The sequence below is a fragment of the Anguilla anguilla genome, chromosome 11, assembly GCF_013347855.1.
Source record: "Anguilla anguilla isolate fAngAng1 chromosome 11, fAngAng1.pri, whole genome shotgun sequence".
In the NCBI taxonomy this organism is placed as follows: Eukaryota; Metazoa; Chordata; class Actinopteri; order Anguilliformes; family Anguillidae; genus Anguilla; species Anguilla anguilla.
In genome coordinates this window covers 16,511,112-16,534,527 of record NC_049211.1, presented here as the reverse complement: position 1 = coordinate 16,534,527, position 23,416 = coordinate 16,511,112, and the positions used below count along the sequence as shown (strand labels likewise).

The 23,416-nt window shown below is 39.9% G+C and overlaps 2 protein-coding genes across 3 annotated transcripts; both read right to left on the bottom strand.

The window, feature by feature from the left end:
- Nucleotides 1–814: 814 nt before the first annotated feature.
- Nucleotides 815–6,821, bottom strand: tlr9 (toll-like receptor 9). The gene is made up of 2 exons (XM_035382768.1): nt 6,523–6,821; nt 815–6,080 (listed from the first exon to the last, which is right to left on the bottom strand). Exons 1-2 carry the CDS (start codon nt 6,523–6,525, stop codon nt 2,946–2,948), a joined length of 3,138 nt encoding a protein of 1,045 aa, XP_035238659.1. The 5' UTR covers nt 6,526–6,821; the 3' UTR covers nt 815–2,945.
- A 1,495-nt stretch (nt 6,822–8,316) lies between these two features.
- LOC118208215 (acylamino-acid-releasing enzyme-like) lies at nt 8,317–21,907 on the bottom strand. Of its 2 annotated transcripts, XM_035382666.1 has the most exons (23): nt 21,817–21,907; nt 20,494–20,623; nt 20,022–20,148; nt 19,618–19,705; nt 18,920–18,995; nt 18,305–18,396; nt 17,311–17,388; nt 16,945–17,082; nt 16,692–16,783; nt 16,524–16,564; nt 16,085–16,206; nt 15,187–15,247; nt 14,634–14,731; nt 14,109–14,160; nt 13,574–13,662; nt 13,155–13,293; nt 12,959–13,042; nt 12,789–12,869; nt 11,691–11,779; nt 11,214–11,404; nt 10,606–10,708; nt 9,633–9,739; nt 8,317–8,908 (listed from the first exon to the last, which is right to left on the bottom strand). In XM_035382666.1, the coding sequence occupies exons 1-23, from the start codon at nt 21,826–21,828 to the stop codon at nt 8,803–8,805; spliced, it is 2,196 nt and encodes a 731-aa protein (XP_035238557.1). In that variant the 5' UTR covers nt 21,829–21,907; the 3' UTR covers nt 8,317–8,802. The 2 variants fall into 2 exon arrangements, with proteins under 2 accessions (XP_035238557.1, XP_035238556.1); XM_035382665.1 differs by lacking the exon at nt 21,817–21,907 and having other exon boundaries at nt 20,494–21,809.
- Between the last annotated feature and the right edge of the window lie 1,509 nt (nt 21,908–23,416).

The window sequence follows — 23,416 nt, the reverse complement described above, 5'->3', positions numbered from 1 at the left end:
ATTGTAAAACAGAAACTAATAACATGAATAAAAGTGTGAAGAACAAAACTGATATTATATTTATTATAATATAAACTCTCTCTCTCTCTCTCAGACATACACACCCCACACATCTCATGCTTGGCAGCAGAGGAAGTGTGAGAGCAGAGAGTCATTTAAATTCTGAGAGAAGGGACCCTACCCACCTCCACATCGTCTTGTCAGAACAAACAAGCCATTACCTTCACAGAAGGCCAGTACAATTAGACACCTGTTTCAGAGGGTTTTGTGGGTCAAATCAGCTGAATAGTTCTGACTGTTTGCTTTTTCACTTCTCCTAATATTTGTGCAGATTGCCATGGGGCCTTGCTTCTAACTCTATACTTGCATAAATTCCAGCACCTGGTAAGGAGCACTTAGTACCAAAGTCTGTGAGTGCTCACTCAGACAGCCTTTTAGTCACATGTGAACAATGACAAAAAGATGTCTGGTAAAGGATGCTTACTTGCAGCTGTTGTTACCGAAGATAAAATGGAGAAGTGAAGATAACCCTGTATCTATAAATAAAGTGTCAATAAAGTGTCTTGATATGCAAACCCTGCACACTATGTCAAAATAATTTGGCATTGTGTGTTAAATTGAGCACAGTCTTAAAATTTCCCCACTGTTTTTTGTTATCCATTATATGAAGTTGAAGAAATGAAACTGCACATAGTACTTTCTACTTTTCTATGTTGTTCAATCAAGTAACCCACAGAACTGAAAGTGACATCTGTCTTGCTTTTCAGTTAACTTAAAAAAAAAAGAAAAGAAATAATCTCAGTAGCCAAGCACATTGGCCAAGCACTAAACTATTTTATTATCAAACATTATTGTGTACATAAATGTTGTCTTGCAGTTTTTTAAAGGCTGGGAAAGAAAGGAGAAAAAAGGGGTAAAAAACTGTGACTTTAACTATCAATTTCAATTGGATATTGGGTTGTGTTAGTATTGTTGGGTCTGTCTCCAGGAACTTGTGTCTGTTAGGTTTATTAGTAATGCTTATTTTTAAATAAATATTTAAAGCCTGTTTGAATTTGCACAGGCCGATACAGTTGGTTGTTTTGCTGCCCTCTACTGGTGTATATTTGATAGATTTATTCAACCTGTTTCAGCATTGCTTTACCATCCATAGAATTCTGCACAATTTGTGATTTCATTCATTTATGGTCTTGCCCTTCAAAGTTTTTTGCCATTTCAATGCTACGGAATACATTCCCATGCAGTACATTTGTGTAATACTGTACTGTTCACATATATTTACTCCCAAGTGCCTTCTAAAAAATGTTATACAAACAAAAATTGTAACCAGAAATTGTCGATAAAAAGCAGATGAATCATTGGACTGGATTCAACAAACATGTGTACTTATTTTACAGTTAGATGTACACATATATTTATTTCTCTTACACTACAACTGTAGTTTTTTTTTTTTTCTAATTTAAAGATAAAGATGAACAAAGAATATATAACACATTTTCACAAAAATATCAGAACATTGTGTACCCTATCCTTCACAAGGATAATACCACCTCTGACCTTTCCTCCACATTTTCTTTCAAGATCCTTCAGACCCTTTGATTGGGAACAAGACTTGAGAATGTGCAGGCCATTGCAAAATATTTTTGAACAGCAACCATTTCTCGGTGGATAGTGATGTATGTTGTGGATCACTGTCTTATTTAAAGATGCTTTTGTGCCAAGTTTGAGCTTCCTGGAAGGGATACCAGGGCAAATCATTTAATGAAAATGGCTTGGTACTTTACCTTAACGAGACCCCCAGGACCAGCAAAACAGCCCCATAACATCAGAGATGCACTGCCATATTTGACTGTGAATATGACGCCCTTTTCAATGTGTTCTCCCGACACCAAATCCACGGTTGGAGTGCATGGTCTAAAAGTTCCATTTTGCTCTCATCTGACCATACTGTATGTTCAGCAAAACAATGAGAATTAACTAAGAAGAATCTTTACCTAAACCTTAACCTAAAAAGAAAGTGAAGTGTCCCAGATACAAGCAAGCATGTACAGTAATAATTACAGAAATTAAAGCACAAATGCTTCCATAAAATACTCTCACAAAAAGAACAAACATTTATCCATCAGCAAAATAAACCAATTTCTTGTGTACCATTCCCGGTCCTCTATGAGTTGAGAATTGAGTTTGTGGTAGTCCATAAAAGGAAAAAATGTACACCTTCACTGTGATCTGTATGGCTTTAAATGAAATAGAACTATTTCTCTGTTAATTGTATTAATGAAAAATAGCAAGATGACACTCAATTAGAGAAACAAGTTAAAGGGCCTAAATCCAAAAATACTGTCACTTGATAAACAGTCATTAAAGCAGTGGGGAAACTCCTGAACACACCTGGCATGACAGTCTTGAAATGTAAATCATTTTCACTTCCATTTTAGTGAAAACACAAAATAAAAGAACTGAAAGAGTCATTTTCATTTCAGTAAACAGGTGATAAATGACTCACAATGTTTAAACGCTTATGACTATTAAAATCGTAATTAATCACAACTAACCATTTTAAAACAAATTTCATGAACCCAGTGAAATTTTAAAAATGCATGTAAGTATATATATATATATATATATATATATATATATATACTTTTGTTGAGAAAAGTCTATAGCATCTTTTCTGATGTTTCTAGCAGTGCACAGTTCCCAGCAGATTCTAGTGAAAGAGTTCTCACACCTTGTACATTGCTCAAACTTTTTTCAATGGGATCAAAGCCCAATGACTGATGGTTAACTTAATTGCCTCATAAATATACTGTCAATAAACAGCACTACTCAGGAAAGGCTTCAAATTCTTTGGGCTGTTTGAACCTAAATTCCCTCCTCAGTATACCTAAACCTGTCTGTGCATGGTGAGTAATTATTTTTGACTGTCAGTGCATTTATGAAGGTTAGATCAAGTCACCGGATGTGAAACCTTCATTGATATTTTTATCATAAGAACGGTAGTTATCTGCAGCCAAGGCTGCTCTCATTTTGTTCCAGAAATGTTGGTGAGCATGTGGGTTCCTGGGCCATGAGATGACTGACTTCCTGCAGAGCCTCTTTCTCATTTTAATATATTTCATTTTTGGGAAAACCTCATCCAGAAGCACGAGTATGACTGCGTCTACTTTTTCATCTAGCAACCGTTGCTGTACCATGTAGAAGGCCTGTTTGAGTGTGCCATTGACAGCACCATTGTTAGTCAACACAAACACTGTTTTCTTACTGTTGTTTACAGCATTGTGTAGATTCTCTATGCATGCAACTCCAGGGACCCAGTCCCTCTCCTCCAGACAGAGACTGAACCTCCTCATTCCCCTGTCCTCTAAATTTACCACAAGCTCATTGTAAACCCAGTCTCTTACAGGTACATTTCTAGTGTCAAACACTACAAAGGCATCATGCTGGTTTGAGTTGTTCTGGAGCATGGAGTAACCTTTGTGCCCAGCCCAAAAGACCTGGACGCAATACCAAAGGTCCCAGCCATACAGTTTTTTAAGGAGGGGAACAACAGTCAACACAATAGTCAGTAGGAATGTGCAGAGGAACCCAATACTGCCGAATATTTCCTGGCAGGATCGAGGGTCCATTGACAACACACTCTCTCCTTGCAGGGACTCAGGGAATCCACACTTAAAGTTGGTGGTGAGTTTGGGAAACTGAATGGGACTGGTCCTCAGAAAGTCAGAGAGCCAGGCTGTATCACAGCTGCACACAAATGGGTTATCATGAAGCGTCACCTTCTGGAGGCAGCTATCAAACTGAAATGGGGGGCTTTGGATATCAAGGAACTTCAGTTGGTTGTTATTCAGAAAGAGGTAGCGCAGTGAAGTGGCTGCTTGGAAGAAGCCCTCGGGCAGCTGGCCGATGCTGTTGTAACTCAAATCCAGGAATGTCAGGTTGGGACCAAATATGACATCACTAGGCAGCTGACTAAGGGAATTCCTACTGAGGATCAGATTGTAGAGGTTGATGAGAACTGTAAGGTTGCCCCAAGGGAAATAATGAAGCCCGTTGTCACTGACTTTCAGGGTTCTAAGGTTCTCTGGAAGGTTACACAAGGCTTCAGGGGAGAAGTAAATGAGCTTATTCCGGGAAATGTCCAAATAGGTCAGGTTGGTGAGTTCTTTAAAAAAGAAGATGTACTGGTCACCCCTGGTATCCCACATTATGTCTAGGCGGTTGCCAGCAAAAAATAAATAATTGAGGGAGGAACTTGTCAGTTTTGATGAGATACGTATTCCGATGTTGTTGTCAGCCAGACTCAGGGCTTCCAGTGATGTCAGATTTTGGATGAATTCAAAGCGATGACCCATACCTTTCATATAAAAATGAAATGCATTATGACTGAGGTCTAGCACCTTAAGTGTGTCCCTCACTTCTTGAAAAGCACCATCATAGTAGAAATCAATTCTATTAAATGACATATTAAGATAGACTAGGTTCTTTAGGGGAACAAACTGTTTTCCATTCAGTGACTGACTTAAATAATTAAATGACAAATCCAAACAGTACACCTCCTCCATGCCGTTGAATGTGCTTTCCCTCAGAGAAAGGATATTATTTAGGGACAAGTCAAAATATAACTTTCTGTCGCAGTAACGTTTAAAAAAGGTCCACATTTCTGGGTTCACATGATCACCATCATTATGATCCTCATGTGATCCTTGATAGTTTTTTTCTGTGTTAATTATTTTTGGAGAAATAATCATGGCATCTTCCATCTGCTGATTTGGGGGATCTGACTGGCAGAAATTGGGATTATGGGATTGCTGCATAAAATCCAACATGTTCTGAGAAAGAACTATATGTTTCAAAGCCTTCATCTTCCTAAAAATTTCAACATGACACGAACTTACAAAATTCATTCGTAAATCCAATTTCTCTAAATGTGTGAGATTCATTAGTGGTTTGATTCCCTCTGAGGACACTTCATGGAAGAAGTAGCCACTGAGGAGGAGGTTTTTCAAAGAAATCATTTCACTGATGTGAGGGGAGAGGGAAAGATTTTTGAATGTTTTCAGGGGTTCGTAGTTATAGATTAAGTTGAGAGTTGAGACGTTCTTCAGGTCTTTGAAGAAGGTACCATTTCTGATTGCATAGGCCAGCAGATTATCAGAGAGGTCCAAATAATTGAGGCTTTGCAGGTTGCTGAACAGTTTGTCTGGCAGGTGTCTGAGAGAGTTCCCTCTTAGACTCAGGGAGGTGATCTGCACCTGGTTCCTGAAAGTTCCCTGGTACAGCTTAATAGGGGCATTGTTAGCGCATGGGAAGCAAGGCTGGGCTGCATGGTCGCAGCGCTGACAGTTCCACTCAAGGTTGAGGTTCCTGAGCTTTGACAGGTTTGCGAATGCCAGCTCATTGATCTCACTAATTTTGTTCTCTTTGAGGTCCAGGACTTCCAGGGAGGGAGGCAAACCAGGGGGAACCTCAGTGATATTATTATATCCTAAGGTGAGATTCCACAGGTTCGGCAAACCTTGGAAGATCTTCTTGTCTATGAAAAAGGTTTGGTTACAGGGATTGGCATAGTAACAGTTTTTAGATAAAAAAAGTTGTTGGAGGAGTGGGGTCCCCAGAGGCTCAGTGATATTGAAGAGTTTATTATACTCAATGCTCAGTACTTCCAGGTGTTCGGGCAACGCAGGAACTTGGATAAGACTGTTGCCTGCCAGGAAGAGCTTGGTCAGGTTCTTCAAGCCAGTAAAGGCCTCTGGGTCTATCTGCATGTGACAGGGAGGCACACCCAGGGCCCTCAGCCTACCCGGGGGGCAGTTCCAATTAATCATGAGGATCCGCAGTTGGGAAACTCCAGCAAAGGCAAGGCGCTCCAACTTTTGAATTTTATTCCGATCCAAATTCAGGGATAGCACAGAGGATGACTTGAGGATTAACGGCACATGGGTCAAATTTCTCTGACTACAGTCCACCACTGTTGAATCAGTGTTGTTTTCACAAGGAAAAAATATGGGGTTTTCAGCCCTCATGGATGTCAGCAAGTGACATACGCTGAGCAGAAACACTCCATTTGCTAATGGTGCCTGAAAAAAGTGATACAAGTATACACAGTGAACAATGCAAAAAATACACAATATATAAAATAACCACTGCAAAAGTGTATGTTGATTCAGACAAATCGGTTTCAACAGAGCAATGTCTACAGTGTATTTTAATGTTAATGGCTCTTGGTTCAGCTCTAGGTCAGGACAATCACAGCCAATTAATTCATAATTTATCCTGTTTGGAATTTTTTCATACAGATTAATGCACAGATTGTCCATATGTTTAGCACTAAGACTTTTAGTTAAATGGTGAACTTAAAAAGATAAGTGGATGTAAAATTGCTGTTAAGTAAAATGTATCTACACATATTAAACTTATAATTATAATATTCACAATTAATGATATTAACAGCAAATTTTTACCATATTAACAATATAGTATTCATATTAGTGGATCACAACATAAAGAAATTTATCTTACCATGTGGTTTTTTGTGATCAAGAAGGGTGACCAGCTGTTTCACTGTAGACTAATCCAAGTTGTCCGTGTTCTCTGATTATAAAATCTCACTTCAGGTATGTTGACTGCTGTCTCTTCTTCTGAATTTAGCATTGAATCAGTTAGACAAATAAAACAAGAATACAGATTTAAAATGCTGTAAATCTGAAAGTCAGACAAGTAGTTGGCCATATACTTAAGTAATGTTGAAAATCCATTGCTTAAAAAAAGGATGTGAAACTTAGTAATGTTCCTCAAGTAATCATTTATATTTAGCAGTCCTTTCACGCATGCGATCCGACACTCCTCCCCCTACACATGCACACACCACACACACACACACACACACACACACAGTTTGACTCAGGTTCTTACTGATGCACAGTTTCATGAAATATTCTGAATACTTATATCTCAGTGTGAAGGCTAAATTATCTAAATAATTACTGAGTAATACCTTCACACCATGTAGTTGTCCCTAGTTTTCCAGCTTCCAATACAGGGTACAAAATTAAAGGAGATATGGAGATGACTGAATATGATGTACATGGACAATGAAACAATACTCCATGTGAATTATCAGTCAGATTTTACTGGATCTGCATAGCTCTTCACAATGCTCTGGCAAAATACAAAAAAAAAATGAACAGATAATATTCAAATTTAGTTTAGATTCCTATTCTGGTGTCACATTTGCTGAGTTTTTAAACAGAAAATGCTAGACTTCCTCATGACTACATTCTGAGGAACTTGACCTAGCAGGCACTGAAATATGCCTGGAGTTGGACATAAAGACATTCACTACATTACGGTCTGAAATAAAGACATTACAGTTAATGGACTTGATTTATAGACATGCTTAGGTTCAACCACTCGGCAGGATCAGAGTATATTCTTCTTACATTATGCAGTTCATCACTGCAGGCCTTTGAGGGAAAGTCCCCTAAATTCACTATAACATCACAGCGAGTAAACAACAGGAGGGGAATTTCACTTTTAGACGGAACAAAAACCACTAAGCAGAGTGAGCCCAAGATAAAATTTGGCTCACCCTTGGCAAGAAACTAAAAATTAGGTTTGATATATTGCTCAATATTACTGTGTCAAACAACATTGTTGGTTATTTCTAAGCACTCTTCAATCGCCAAAATATATGAAAGATATGTAAATTACAATCACTGGATTATCTTATAAGAAAAATGACCATTCAACATGCTCTTAGTCATAGCTTCCTTTCGAACGGAATGCTATTTGAAGTGTGAAAATGTGTGAAAACTTTTGTGACCATGAGTGACCACAGATGTCACCAAATCCACCAAAAAAGATTAAGGATAGACACTTTAATGAAGTCTTCAAATTAAATGAACCATAGGCCTACACGTCATAGTTAGAAGTCAGAAATGAACTAACCAAAAAATTAATAATTAAGATTAAGCAATGTACTACTTTATACTTTTTTTGTATAGTTACTGTTTTTCAGGAACAATATTTGATGAGAGAAGTGACCACCACACTGAAAAAGATAAGTTTTTCCTGAATGAAGCCAAAGGGGAAACGTAGGTTGTGTATTGAAGCACGTTTCTCCTGGGCATTAAAGAGCTATTAAGGTGACAGTTATTTTTTGTCTCCCATTTCATGCCTGACCACGCTAATGGATGAGGAAGGATAACAAAGACAATCTCTGAACTGCAAACTCACAATTTGCATGTTGTTCAGCATTAAAGAAACATTAATTGGACACTGTTTAATTTCTGAGAGCAAACAAGACAAAGAAGCTGGAAAAGAAATTAGTGCTGCTTTTATTGACAGGCATTCTTCAAATAATCGTACCACAAGTACTGCCAACACTTTTCCAGAAGAAGAAATAACATTCAATCAGAAGAACCAGAATTTTCTGTCCTTATTAAATACCATTAAGATGAATGTAGTCAGTGTAGGGAGAGCATAATGAAAATCATTCTCCCAGGTACTGCACACAACTCTCTCAGGTTATTCTGATAAAGCAGTTGGGGTTTTGTTAAACTAAATGTAAAAGACTTTCATCTTCAGTTACATAGCAGAAGTCATAAAAAAGCCCTTGAGGAAGTACAGTAAGTAGTCCATAACAGCGAAAGAAATACCTTAGATAATAAGATCACATGCCTTAGTATGAAACAGTTACTGGCAACATAGTGTCTTTGGAATTTACATCATCGTCAGTGCTGAAGTTTTGGCAAACACATCACTCAAATGGCTGCTGGGACAGGTCTTCCAGCCTGGATTTCAAAGGGACAAGTGCTGTATCACCCACAGAGCGATGTTCATGAAGCCATCAGACTCCGCATCCACTTTGGAAAGGGAGTGGTTGTTTCCTGGATACCATAACAACCTTAAAGGACACACACATGCATAATGACCAATAAAAAACCGGAATGCACAATAACAGTGTTGTACACTATCCAACCTTCCAAATGACAGTTACAGAGCAGTCTGTAAGTATTTGAGCAGTGACACTATATTTGTTACTTTGGCTCTGTAATCCAGGATATTAGATCTGAAATTAAACGATTAATCTGAGGTTAAGATACAGACTGTCAGTGTCAGATTTAATTTGCAGGTATTTACATCCATATCAGGGAACCATGTAGGAATTACATTATAGAACACTACTCAACACAGTCTTCAATAAGAAAGGGATAATGACTGAGCTGTACATTTTTTGTTTTGTTGCCATTTTCTCCCCGTTATACCAATTCCCCGTGTGTATCGGTATCCTGGTCGATGTGCTATCCTATGTCGGTCTGGGGGAGGGTGTAGACTACCACATGCCTCCTCCGATACATGTGGAGCCGCAGGCCGCTTCTATTAATGCTGCCTATTAATCTCAGCAGATTTTCCCAGGAAACAACTGCATGATATAACAGGTAAACAGCCTATGAAAAAGCTCTAGGATATTACCCCAGATACAGACAAGGAGCAAAGCCAGAAAAACAGACGAGACTGATTCGGATTCTTCTTGATTGTTTTCCCAAAATACCTTCCTGGGGATTTGTGCTTGGGCTGATAAAATGACACAGAAGCCAGCTTATGAGTCTGTGCTGTGGCACACTCACCGGACAGGAACCTGCAGAGCCTTGAGAGCCCTGTAGTACTCCATCCCCTGCTTATTGGGAACGCGCTTGTCATCCTCTCCCAGCGTGAGCAGCACAGGGGTTTTCACCTGAATGTGAATCAGACAACAATGCAACTCAGCCATTAAAGATCTGTGACTTAATCAGCATTACTTCAGCATTCACTACCAACTAGGAATGTGAAACATTCACATCGCTTAACCTAATTAATTAATTAATCATGAATTTCTAATCATTTAAAATTTCGAGTATTAAATTTTAATTCAATGCTTAATTGTTCCCAAATTTATTTGACACCATTTCTTTATGGAGATTTATCTTCAGGGCCCTGCAAACATTCTGGGTTCTTCCCCAGATTTGACCAACAGCTAATCTATGTGAGGTGAACTCCAAAATCTACAGTCCGAATAAGATCACAAAATCCCAGTTGTATAGAGAAGTGAAGAACTACAGCCACCTTTAGTTTTTGATTCTTACTGGTATCATAAAAAACTGTGCTACTTCTGGAAGGTGTGCAGTAAGTATACAGGCAAAAAGCATATATACAATTTTGATGTTTACATGAAAAGTTGACTTTTAATTTTGCAATGAATATTATTATCGTTTAAAACAACACAACTCCCTGTCTTCCATAGATAAAAACAAAAACTAGAATAGCACAACCAGGATGAGGGTATCTAGGAATGGTCTTGAGCATCAAATATACAAGCAGTGATTACATGGAGCCCTTTAACAAGCACAGCCAACAAGTCATAAAATATATTATCGTTATCAGAAGTAGCAGCAGCGGCAACAGAGCAACAGCAGACTGATATCAATACTATGCATTCCATGTTGCCCTGGGGCACGTATGCGCCCAAACGTTCTAATTATAAAGCAATAGATAATTATTTTCTGTTGACAATAGTGAGTGTGTGTTGTGTCCACACTGGCTTGGACGCAAGCTCTCTCTCACCTGTGTGACGTGCTTGATCGGGGATTTGTTCAACATCTGCTCCCAGACAGCAGGATCAGGGAGGGTATCAGTGCTGTAGTTATACCCAGACTCCACCATGCACCTGACACACGCACACACGCACACACACACACACACAAAGACACAAACGGGCACACACCGCACATTAGTCACCCGTCACACAATTTCGAGTGTGATTTCTGAAGATGCCGTATAATTCATTACGCTTTCTTTATTAATGTACAGGGTGCAGCTGCTATTAAGTAAGCTTTGAACATTATTAATAACATGGCGGCTTCTTTAGTTGCCACAGGATCCAATTCCCTAAGGACCGATAAAGCATACTTTAATCTGTTTCACTCTAATTTTTTGTATCTTTGTCATGACATCAGTGGTAAATGCCGAATTTTGAATTTCAGAACGTTGCAAGTTGCACGTGGCACTTAAAGGAAAGTCTTGTCACTGGCTTTCTGTGTTAAGAAATCACATGCACTATACTGGTTTGTCCTCCATGGGGGTGGGACAATGAATACTGGATCATGCGGAGCAGCGGTGATTATACACACTGAATAATGCACACGGACCAGACCCCCGTTGGCCCTCATTACCAGTCCGGAATGTCAGTGCTGCCAATCATAGAGGCCAGGTTTATGACGGGGTTCCGTGCCACGCAGGCTTTGTAGAAAGTGGGGTACTGCCCAATCAAATGACAGGCTAAGAATCCGCCATGGGACCCCCCGGCAAGCGCCACCTTCTGTTCATCAAATCCTTCTGCCTTTATCAGGCTCTCAACCGCATGCTGAAAAACAAAGAAGCAGACAGTGATGCACAACAGAATCAATCAGGATCCATTCACCTGAATAAAAGACCCCTCACTATTTACCAAAGACTCAAAGAACTTCAGGAGTCCCCCCACCCCCCTTCCCAAGTGAAAGACAGTGATGTCACACCTTCTGATCTCTACCCACAGCATTTTTCAGGTGTCCATTGCAGTTCAGATGTTCAGTTATGCTTATGAAATGCCACCCAACTCCGCCACCCATCAGAGAAAGATGATGAAGAGACCATTCACATGGCTGTTTTACCTGGACATCCTTTACATCCTGATCGCCCACCCTTCCAGGCAGGGAAAAGATGCTGTCCTGCCCATACCCAATGGATCCCCTGTAGTTCACTGAAAACAAGAAGACATGCAACTGATCCTAATCAGCTCACCAAGCCTGTTTTTACCCTATGAAAAAAATGTCCTATATCTAGATTCAGCAAAACGGGCATCCAGAGGGATTTTTACTATATTCTAAACAAAAATTGGCTTCCCCGATGAATTTTTGCTTGGAAATGGACTTCTAGTCACAAATAAGTGGCACATTATGGCAGATATCATAGGATAGGAGCTCCCATGTCTGAAAACTTTTTAAAAATCACTGTTGCTATGAACATGCTGATACAGTATTTACATTTGCAACAGGAGCTTTGTTTATGGTTTTGTGATCGCATTACTGTTTACACATCAAAACACATTCTAGTACCCACATATTATTTATTTGAACTTGTGGATTCTGCAGGCTTTCTTCTTCGTCCTCCGAGCCAAATTAATTAAATATTTACATGAAGATGTGTTATTCTGATACACACCTTCTGAAATCTGTTCATTAGCTTTGAGCACCATGCAAAATTTGGCTCATTATTCTAGCCGATTCTTAAAATTATAAAATTAATTTTACTGAATTATGACTTGCATTCATTAACAAGAATAAATTTAATTGTTGGAGGATGGGACAATTCAAATGACACTGATTAGCCTACTTACCAATGGATTATTCTGATTATCTGGTTTACTTTTAATGCATGCAAAATGAATGATGACGTTACTGTTATTGTCACAAGTGTATAAATGATCGTTCCTTCGCTGCACATGCATGTAGCAGAAGTGCAGTGGAATGCGCTGACACTGGAAATACTTGCACGCGCCACTTTTTGATAGCATCAACAAAAAAGGATCAGAATGTGCCTTACGCTAAGTATAGATTCAGACCCGAAAACATATTCAAAACTGGTGTAAAGACGGAAATCCAAACAAACAATCCAGTCAATCTCAAATAGTTTGGGATAACATTTAAAGAGAAAAAGGCACGTCAGATCTTCCACAGCCAGGCAGGGGGGCACAGAGCCACAGCACTCACCCAGGAGCAGAGCGAAACCCATTCGGCACAGCACTGCAGACGACAGGAGCCACTCCGCCACAAACACAGAGTGGGGTCCCCCTGCGAGTGACAGGACACAGTGTCGGCACGCGTACGCAGTGCGAGCCACAATACGAATCACAGAAAGGCCGCCCTCGGGCTTGGCGTACCGTGTGGAGTCACAATCAGAGGCAGCTTGGCTCCTTCCTTGGCGTTCCCGGGTTTCAACAGTATAGCTTCAAAATCTAGGCCAGCTACCACCAGAGAAATGGACAGTTAGTGCAAACAGGAACACTTTTAGACAGCCTTAACACACACTTATCAGAGAGAGAAGATGACATGCGCATGCACAGGTCCTAGTCTTACGGTATGTGCTGTTGTCCTGTTCTGGGGGCGGGGTGAAGGTCAGCACTTTCCAGTCAATGTCCGCCTGGGGCTGGGCCTGCTCCAGGGTGACCCAGGTCACCTCTTCCTGCGATCCAGCCACAGGCAGGAACCCGACTCTCTAAAGATAAGACAAGTCAGACAAACGTGATGTCATTACCACGTATCCCAGACCAGATGGCAATGGGAAGCATTTGCTCTGGATTAGCACTCTCAACTTGACTTGAATAAGGACCTGCAGTTCTAGACTACACTCAATTACCTTATCACAAAAAAAATCATTTATTCAGTTAAGTACAAATTATGAAGTACAAGTAGGTGTTCTTGAATGTTACATTTTCATAATTGTACTAAAACAGCAAAGACAGAAAAATCTGAATAAAAGCTAGAGAAGACCTTACCAGGCTGGGAGGACAGTTGGGTGAGGAGCAGCTGACCACTATCAGATCCCGTTTAACTGTGAGCAGAGTCCAGCTCCCAATGTCTGACTCTGCAGGGCAGAACACAGCAAATCACTGACTGCTTTCATTAAACATTTACTTATGATAAGAATATACAATAGTAGCTTTAAATACTGACTAAAATTGTTTTGTTTTTTTATTTTAAAAAATGAAATACATTTTTTTTTTAACTGTGGTGTTGTGGTGTGGTCAAGTTGTAAAACAGACATGGTGAGGCTAGGGACTCTGAATGTCCATCCAGTGACATGTCAGGAGAACAAAACAGCATCTGTTTATGCCCACAATTTCTGTGCTTTCATGTTACAAACAAAATGACAGAATGAGATTAATCATTTTGTTTTAGATTAGTACAAAATGTACAACCTGACCCTGGACTGACATGCTGATGTAATGTCTGTCTAGTACTGTGCCGTACACAAAATATAAAAAGTACACAAATATAAAAAGTATACAAGGGAGGGTCAATTGAACTTACTTGCTGTTAGTGATGTGACATTTCCTGTGTTGATATCCACCAAAAGAAGATCCTATAAAATTAAAAATAAGTTGAATGAGTTAAATCCTGTTTTTCAAATGTGAAAAGGCCATTGCTTTGACAAAGGTAACATTTAAGGGTAATGAGGTAATTGAGCGAAAAAGCTGTGATTTTCTCATTTGAGAAATATTTCCACAATTTACTCAGAATGGCATTGTGAGAAAACATTCTGCACAACTGAAAACGAGCCAGACAGTACACTGCTTGCCTTGTCTAACAATAAAAATGTTATTAATATTCATCAGGAGTGCAACTCTTATGGATTTCATTTTCATTAAAAGTCTTTCTATTTCATCTATAAATCATTTAATCAAAGTGCATTACAGAGGTAACAACCTGTATATATTCAGAAGTACAGAGATAGAAGACATAATGGTCTTCACCAGAACTCAAAAAATGCAAGAGGAGAGTGATGAACCCAGTTGATAAATATCTGACAACTGGTATCTATGGCAACAACTCTACCTTCCGGCTTCTCTGAGGGCAGGACACCAGGATTCGCTGGCTGTCCTCCGACCAACAGTAGGGAGAAAGGAGCATGCTGTAGATTCCAGTGAAACCATCTGTACCAAATACACACGTACATACACTTAATACTCCTTAATACATACACAAACAGCCATCTCGCATAATGTATATGACTGCTTACTGTAAACACAGTCAGCAAGACAGACATAAGCCTACATACTCACACAAATATTATGGATTTAACACAAAACTCACATTACGTGTAAGCCCTTTCAGAGACACACACATACACTTTCGACACGACAGTGAAACTGTAAACAAAGCTGTGGGAAATGTCAAACAGGCCGCAAGGATAGTTCCCTTTCTTGCAGTCACTCATAAACTACACAGTAAATGGAAGCTCAGTATTAACAGGAAACCTCACATAACAAGTGTAACCTATATCTGACAGCACTCCAAGCTATTTTTACAGAATAAAATATTTATATTTAAACATTGGATGGTAAAGTAACTATCTAAGTACATTCAAAACAAGAGTAGAGGAAGTTACCTTCTCTCTGTCTGTTTACAACATCCACCACGACTGATGTCTTCTTAGTGTACCAGTCGTACTGCATAAATGAAACACGACACCAAGGAATGGGTCAGATAAGACTGAATGACGCACAAAATGTAAGGACGTTTACCATTAAATGGCAAAAAAGCAAAGACACAGATACAGAGTGAGTTTCATAAACCAAACACCAGGAGGTCAGTCAAGCACCTTCTTCAAGTCTGTAATGTAGCCTACTAATACAAGCTGCTTTCGAAGCTCACTCAACTCTGTGTCAAGTACTTCTCAGCATTTCTCACATAGTTAGAAACTTTGGAATGTTGCCAATGTTGGTATACTGAATTATTGACTGATAAAATAACTGCATACACATTACTGTAACAGCCTCATAACAGTAACCTGAAAATTATTATCTAAAAAAATTAGCATAGCTAGAAGGCTACATAATATTAATCCACAAAGTAATTACAGAAGCTGGTTCCTTAGGCACAAATTTGGCAACCACATGCTATGGTTTACTGAGCAATCATTTAATTTTTCAGCAAGGCTACATTTTCTGCAGGGGGCTTATTTACACATCATCAGACGGTCTGTGAAACTGGCCCAATGTCTTCATTGTGACCTTTGGGATAAGAGACCGAGAGCGCTCATCATTGGAACTGGCTTACCACTGGCTTGTTTCAAGTTCCATATTCACTATAGGATGGCCTTCTGCACCTTTTCCTTGGCCTAAAGCGAAGACCGTTCTCTCCCTCACAAGCTGCTCATTTAGATCTATTATCTTGCCTGGAATTGATAGAGACCTCTCTCTCTCTCTCACACTCAAAATGATCATGCACAACTGTTCCCTGGTCTATGCTGGAGAGAAGAATCTCGCTCTCTCAGGCACACAGACCATGCATAGCCGGCTGCACTGGTAGTGAGGCCCGTACACCCCACACTCGAGGTAGATGATCCGACACAGGTCCGGACTGAGGCGAGGGGATGAGACAGCATTCGTCTCTGAAGACAGTCGCTCTGCAACCAGAAACGCAACACATTCCTTTAGAATGGGCAGTGCAGGCAATAGCTGCACCATCCTCCCCTGTAGAAGTCCAGTGGAGTTAACAGTGTGTGGTAAGCCTCTGGCTATGGCTATACGGCTAGAGCAAGCGGGTAACGGAGGGCCAAGTGTGCGGTATGGGACGATGTGTGGGCAGTGACCTGTAGCTTGGAGCGAGTGTGTGGGTGGCTGTGTGTAGCTATGCGAAAACCATTCGGAGAAGAGAAGCTGGTGCAATGGTGCCTGTATTGTTCACCCTAAACTGAATATGAATTGAGGAAAAATCCCTTACCGCATTTGCCACCGGTCAGGTCTACATAAAATAAGGAAGACCTTGGGGGGAACAAAAGAGAATAAACAACAAGGTTATTGTTTTACACCACCGCATCTTAAGACACATCTTAATACACAAACACAAATGCTGTAGGAGAACAGGCCATAGTCAGGCGCACCCACACACCTCCTGTTAGGGCTGTATTTCAGGCCCAATCGGAAGGGTTCGTGCAACCAGCCAACAAACACCACGCCTGTGTCGTTGGGGGCCCAGAATGCCTAAAGAGAGACAGACATCCACTCACTGCCCTGTATACACAAAGCATGAAGTGTCCTGTCGTGGAGGTTTGAGAATGATTGCAATGAAAGGCACATGAGTACACAGGCGAGTACACGGGCATGCACACAGACACGCACACATGCAGGAACTGAAGACAGACCTGGCCAGGGGAGATGTTGTCTGGGACCCCCTCAAGCACGGAGATGTTGCTGCCCTCGATGTCCAGGATGCACATCACTGGGGCACTCTTGTTCACCAGGTCCTCCCCCCAGTCTTCATAGAACACAAACTGTTCCCCCTGGGAGGACACATACAGGGTATCACTGCTTAAACACCACTACACGTAGTATGTAGTGCATGGGCTATACAACAAAGCTAATCCTTCCATTATGGTCAACCTCAAAAACATACAGGCTTACTAAATGACAAGCTACAAGCTCAAATTAGTTAGAAATGTCTAAGTGCTGCCAGTGACACAGATCATGTGCATCTGTAACTGGCAGCTGAGATACTGTTTGATACCTACCTTCACAGTCTCCTCCTTCTTCCCTGCTTTCATGGCCTCCTCCTCATCCCCCAAAGAGCTGGTTTCAGGAGACTCTGTCTGTGTGAGGATCATAAAGTCTGCACTCTAATTACGTATTAGTTTTCCTGGCACACACCCGTGTGTCCTGTGACGTACGCAGCTCCAGTGGATATAATGGCCACAGTGCGCAGTACAATAACAATACAAATGACAAGATAATTTCATCCAGTTTCACAAACAGTACTGAAACATAAAGCTAAATAAATATAATCAAATTAATCCCCCAATGAACAGCAGTGAATTGTGCCTCAGCACCAGTCTTCCAATAAGCCATCTATTCTAATTAGTGCAGTTACATTTGCTGTTCTCTAAGTACAGGAAAATATCTTCCTGTTCCTATTTACCATCTCCATACCAAATAGAATTTTATCATGGTCCCTGTCATTTCACTTCAAACATTTCCCAAAGGTAAATTTAAATCTTAAATACAAATCCAACAAATCAGGAAATTACAACAGGCAGGGACTAGGTGTGTCATCGGGTGTACTTTCAAAGAAAACTAACAGTCTGAATATGGAACCACCCACCTTTACAGTCTGTGGCACTATCTGGATGAACTAATTTTGACAATTCATTCATGCAACTACACTAAAATTCAGGTCTGGTCATACACTTCTTTCAGACAAACAAATTTATTTGCCCTTCATGTGATTTAAATTTATGTTAATATAATGTGTTTGCAGTAGCGTTTTTGAAAGAAAGGGAGTGCAGTAAAACACTATTGGATCACAACCAGAAAGTGGATATATTTGAAATCTCCCAAGAATGGCCACAATATCAATTAAGCATATGTAGTATGTACTGTCATTTTTTTTTTAAATGCTATTAAAGTGGAGACACAACATGACTCAAAAAAGCTCTCCTGCTCTTTAAATGTACGTAGGTTATTTTTTGCTTTTCTTATGCATTCAGGATACTCCGTAAAAAAAGACACCTGGAAATATGACTCCGTCTTCGGTCTCTTCCTCTCTGCCACATACAGGAGGTGAGTCTCCGAGTGGGACCACACCAAGCTTCCAAACTGATCTAGATGCCAGACAGGGAGGAGAACATGAAGGACAGGGAGGGGAACATGAAGGACAGGGAGGGGAACATGAAGGACAGGGAGGAGAACATGAAGGACAGGGAGGAGAACATGAAGGGGAACATGAAGGACAGGGAGGGGAACATGAAGGACAGGGAGGGGAACATGAAGGACAGGGAGGGGAACATGAAGGACAGGGAGGGGAACATGAAGGACAGGGAGGAGAACATGAAGGACAGGGAGGAGAACATGAAGGACAGGGAGGGGAACATGAAGGACAGGGAGGAGAACATGAAGGACAGGGAGGAGAACATGAAGGGGAACATGAAGGACAGGGAGGGGAACATGAAGGACAGGGAGGAGAACATGAAGGACAGGGAGGAGAACATGAAGGGGAACATGAAGGACAGGGAGGGGAACATGAAGGACAAATTGTAAATCTGCAACATGGTCGTTCCACAGAAGAGAGTCCCCCAGGGGCTTTACTCCAAGGGAGTGGCTCAGAAAATAAACAGACTGTCTCACCATCTTCATAGACCTTGCCATGTTTCTTCAGGGCTGTCAGGTTGATGCTCTTCACTTTGCTGTTCTTGCTCCAAATCTGGGTGCAATGGCAGTGGTGACATAATATTTTCAGTCAAACATGAGGTCAGGGAGACAGAGGGAAACAGATAAGCACTTTTCACACAGGCCGCCTTACATCCCCAAAGGCACTGATGATTTAGTCACCTTAATACGTACAGCTAACTGGCTAATCAGGAAGGTTTCCTCATATTACTCCTTGAACATTTTATCATGTATTTCTCAAAACATTTTGGTACACAGTTTAAGGGTTAAATTTAGTAACTTTCCAGTAACTTGTGACAATTGCCTGTTATAATCACAGGGAATAACATCAAGACTGTAGAAATACATAAATAAAATAAAAAACTAAATTATCAGCAACTGTTGATTTCCTTCTCAATGTCTAACTGTTAACATCCCTCTAAAAATATATGACTGTAATGCAAGGGGGAAAAAAAGGCTGAGTCAACCCTAGACTGTCATCTGATGAGCCAGATGTTGAAACCTCTTCACTCTTCCAGAAAAAAACTAATATGATTAAAAACTGAACACAGGTTTGAGGTGATTCCCCACACTTCACACATCAAGTTAAATATGTTCTGGACATAAAGACAACTTCCATGCAAACAAGGGTATAAAAACTGTCACTAAAATTTCACCTCCAAAAACTGCTGCTCTTCACCCTTCACTGTGCACTCTCGGACTACAGCCTTCATATCACCAGAAGGAGAGTCCTTGCTCAGGAGCCTGAGTGGAAGACATTACAAGACCAGTTAATTAAGACAAACTTTCAACTGTGATCACATGAACAATTACAGCAGCACTTGGACCTTACTTTGGACCTGCACACTCAAAAAGAATGTGTTAAGATCCAACACACTTTTTGTTGTACCACTCGTGTTACTTTAAACACATTTTGTGTCAATGTTGCTACTTTTGCATTACAAATAATGACTTAAGGGATAAATGCTTGAAAACTGTTTCCAGAAATGTTTCTACATTTCAACATTATAGCAGTACATTCAACATTTGACCCGGTGGAAAACATTACTCAAACACATACTCTCTTTTAATTTCGGTGCAATTCCCAGATGGTCCTGAATATACAACAGACTTATCATCGTGAAACACAATGTACTGCCGACAGAATTTGACATTCTCAGTTCTCTCCAGGTCACGCTGGCTCCATTCTAGAAAAAAAAGGAAGAAAAGAAAACACAATGAGAACACCTCCTTGCAAGTCAACAAAACTTGCATTAATACAGAGTAATATGCCTATAGGAACACGTCTAAAAATATAGGCCTTTTCATGTTGAAAAAATGAGACAACTTACACAAAATTGGGTTCTGGGAAATTTAACTTTAAGGTGTGTCATACTGAAACCTATGGAGCGTGGCATTCAGTTCAGTTAAAATGGGTGTGAAATGTTAATTGTCACAGTTTTTCAAGATACCTTTAGTCTTCTCAATTGTGAGTTTGGGCCAAAAGCAACCAGTCTACCAAGTCTATTAGCTAAATGCATAAACCATCTCACCTGTATAGATGTTGCAATATTTCCCTCCATACTGAGATGTGATCACTGGTCCAACATCAGCCCTGATCAGGCTGGGGAAAAGACTCTGCTCTCTGAAAAGTTTGGCAATCTCATCCGGGTTGGTGATTACCTTAATGCACAAACGCGAGAGGTGCACATAATGGCTGGGAGATACGCATCTTCTTAGAAAAAGCACTGGTGTGTAACATAGCCTTCCAAGTAATGTCATGCCTCAAATACTTGAATCATTCACCAACCCAGTCTGCATATACTTGTATGGGGGGAAATGTGTAAAAATATTTATTTACCGTGGACTTGCTTTAAAATGTGCTTTCCTGTCTGTGTACATGTCTACGGCGAATGATGACCACTAATAGCATCCATACCGTAGCATTAGCTATTTCCCTTAGCAAGCTACAACTAAAAGGACATGTTGTTTTGTAGCAAGCTCGCTAGCTAACTATGGTGAAAAGCTACGTGCAGGTCTGAGAAAGCTAGCTAGCAACTCTTATAGATAACACAGATAACTTGCTCATTACACAGACAGCGCTTGCTTCCTAGCTAGCTATTTGTTAAACGATATCAGCGCTATTGGTAAAATCAGTAGACCAAGAAGGAAACACGGTTATGTCATACACTGTAGAACAACGTAGTATGGTTGGGTGCGATGAGGGTGTGGTGACCACAGTGCGCGTTTTCCTTAGTAGCTAAGAAACCGGCTCTCTATCGCACGAATTTATCCAGCGATCGTGGTAGCAACTTATATTTAAGAAGACTGTCGTCTTGCTAACATTAATGTAGCTTACTAGATAGAAACACAGATTACTAGTTAGCATTAACTAGATATGAACAAATAACCGTTTGTGGCAGCCACAGAAATCAGAATACAGTTCTGTAGTGGCAGCAGAAAGTCTCGGACTTCCTGACAAGCCAGCCAACTAGACAGCAGGCAACCCGACAGTGACTCTTTTGCTATGAAGTCGAAATGCTACCCCTTAGAACCACAAACGATATACGAATAATAGCGTTAGTTTCACTTTGGTTACTTAACTACTCGGCTAGGTGGCACACTATTAACGTTACGCTTACGTTACCATCGAGGAAATGTATTAAATGTGCTAGACTAGCTACAGTTCCGCGGATTGCTAAAACATTTGTAAACAGCAAGCTAAGTTACCCGACTGACGTTAGTTCAAATAGCCTACGTTACCACACAATTTCTGTTAGCAAAAAAATACAGTTTCCTATATCTAAATAGCAAGAGAATAGATGTACTGAAGACTAGAAGTTACGCTTCTTTTGCTATACTTGGGCTAAAATTACCTGAGACTCCATAGTGTTGTTGCTAGCAAGTGCCTCGCACTGTGAGCTATACTATCTTAAAGGGGGTTATGATAAAAAAAATGTACAAAGTGAAACACATTTCCATGTTTAAAACACAATACTATGGTATAATTCATAATTATTATATGAACGTTATAGTCTAACGACAGTGAAATCTGCACGGGAATCATTAAAAAAAGAAAAATATACGGAACGTTGTATAAATTCCGTGGAATTGGTAATGGTACTTTCCACTGTCAGTGGGCGTGGAGAATACAACTTGACTGAATACATTAACGTTAGCAGAGTTCAGGACATAGGACCGTGGTGGTCATGTTAAATCCCAAGAAGGACTGTATATGATTAAATTGCTGGAGCAGTACAAAAGCCGTAAAACCTCTACGGAAAAGAAATGACCTATTCATTAAACATTTATTGTGTGGTTTCATTTGTTTATTTGACAGATGAAATATGAAGGTGCGTATTTGAAGTGGTTACTGTATTCTTGGGAAGTGATGCACTGTTTTATTAGAAATTGGTGGCTGGGGTGGTTTGTATTAGATTTTTTGTCAGTTGATCTTATTCATGAGATTTATGTAGGCCTACAGTTTTTTACAGTCATCTAATAATTATTCTCACAGTAACGGGAACATTGTATTCAAGAACAGAAATTAAATTTAAATAAATTTGAGTTAATTGATTGTAATCAATTATTAAAATATATTTGTTGAATGTTTACATTTGTTATTGTAAATTTTTAGTTGAAAAGTATAGTGCTGTGAAAAAGTAATTGCCTCCTCCCCAATTTCCTCTATTACAGCATATCTGTCACACAAAATGGTTTCAGATCTTAAGACAAATTGTAATATTAGTCAAAAGGTACCTGAGTATACACAAAACACATTTTTTAACTATTTCATTTATTTAATCAAAAATTTTTATCAAACACTCATATCACTCGTGAAAAAGTAATTGCCGCGTTAAGCATAATATCTGGTTGCACCACCTTTAGCAGCAATAACAACAACCAAACACTTACTATAATTTGATCTAAGTCTTTCACATTGCTGTGGAGGAATTTTACTCTACTTTTCTTTTTTTTTTTGCAGAACTACTTGAATTCAGACAAATTGGTAGGTTTTAGAATGTGAACTGCTTGTTTCAGGATCTGCAGCGGCATCTATATTGGATTCAAGTCACTCCAAAACTTACATTTTTATTTTGTCTTTTCAGCCACTCAGATACAGGCCTGCTTTTGTGTTTTGGATCATGCTGCATAACCGAATTACGCTTTAGCTTCAGCTACAGATGACCAGACATTCTCCTTAAGAATTTTCTGGTACAGAGCAGAATTAATGGTTCCTTCAATAATGGCAAGTCGTCCAGGTCCCAAGGCAGCAAAGCATCCCCACACCATGATGCTACCACCATGATGTTTGACTGCTGGTATGATTTTTTCACTGTGAAATGCTGTATATGCTTTATGCCAGACATAATGAGAATTATCATCATCGTGTCATCCAAAAAGTCCACTTTTGACTCATCTGTTCATAAAACATTATCCCAAAAGGCTTGGGAATCCTCCAGGAGCTTTTTTTTC

What these genes read in the sequence shown, in the direction of transcription:
- LOC118208215 (XM_035382665.1), bottom strand. Translation starts at nt 20,722, where the DNA reads ATGACATTACTTGGAAGGCTATGTTACACACCAGTGCTTTTTCTAAGA. An exon ending in AGAAGGAGGAGACTGTGAAG is followed by an intron (nt 17,083 to 17,310) that starts GTAGGTATCAAA and finishes GTGTCCTCCCAG; the next exon opens with GGGGAACAGTTTGTGTTCTA. An exon ending in AAATACAGCCCTAACAGGAG is followed by an intron (nt 16,565 to 16,691) that starts GTGTGTGGGTGC and finishes GTTCCCCCCAAG; the next exon opens with GTCTTCCTTATTTTATGTAG.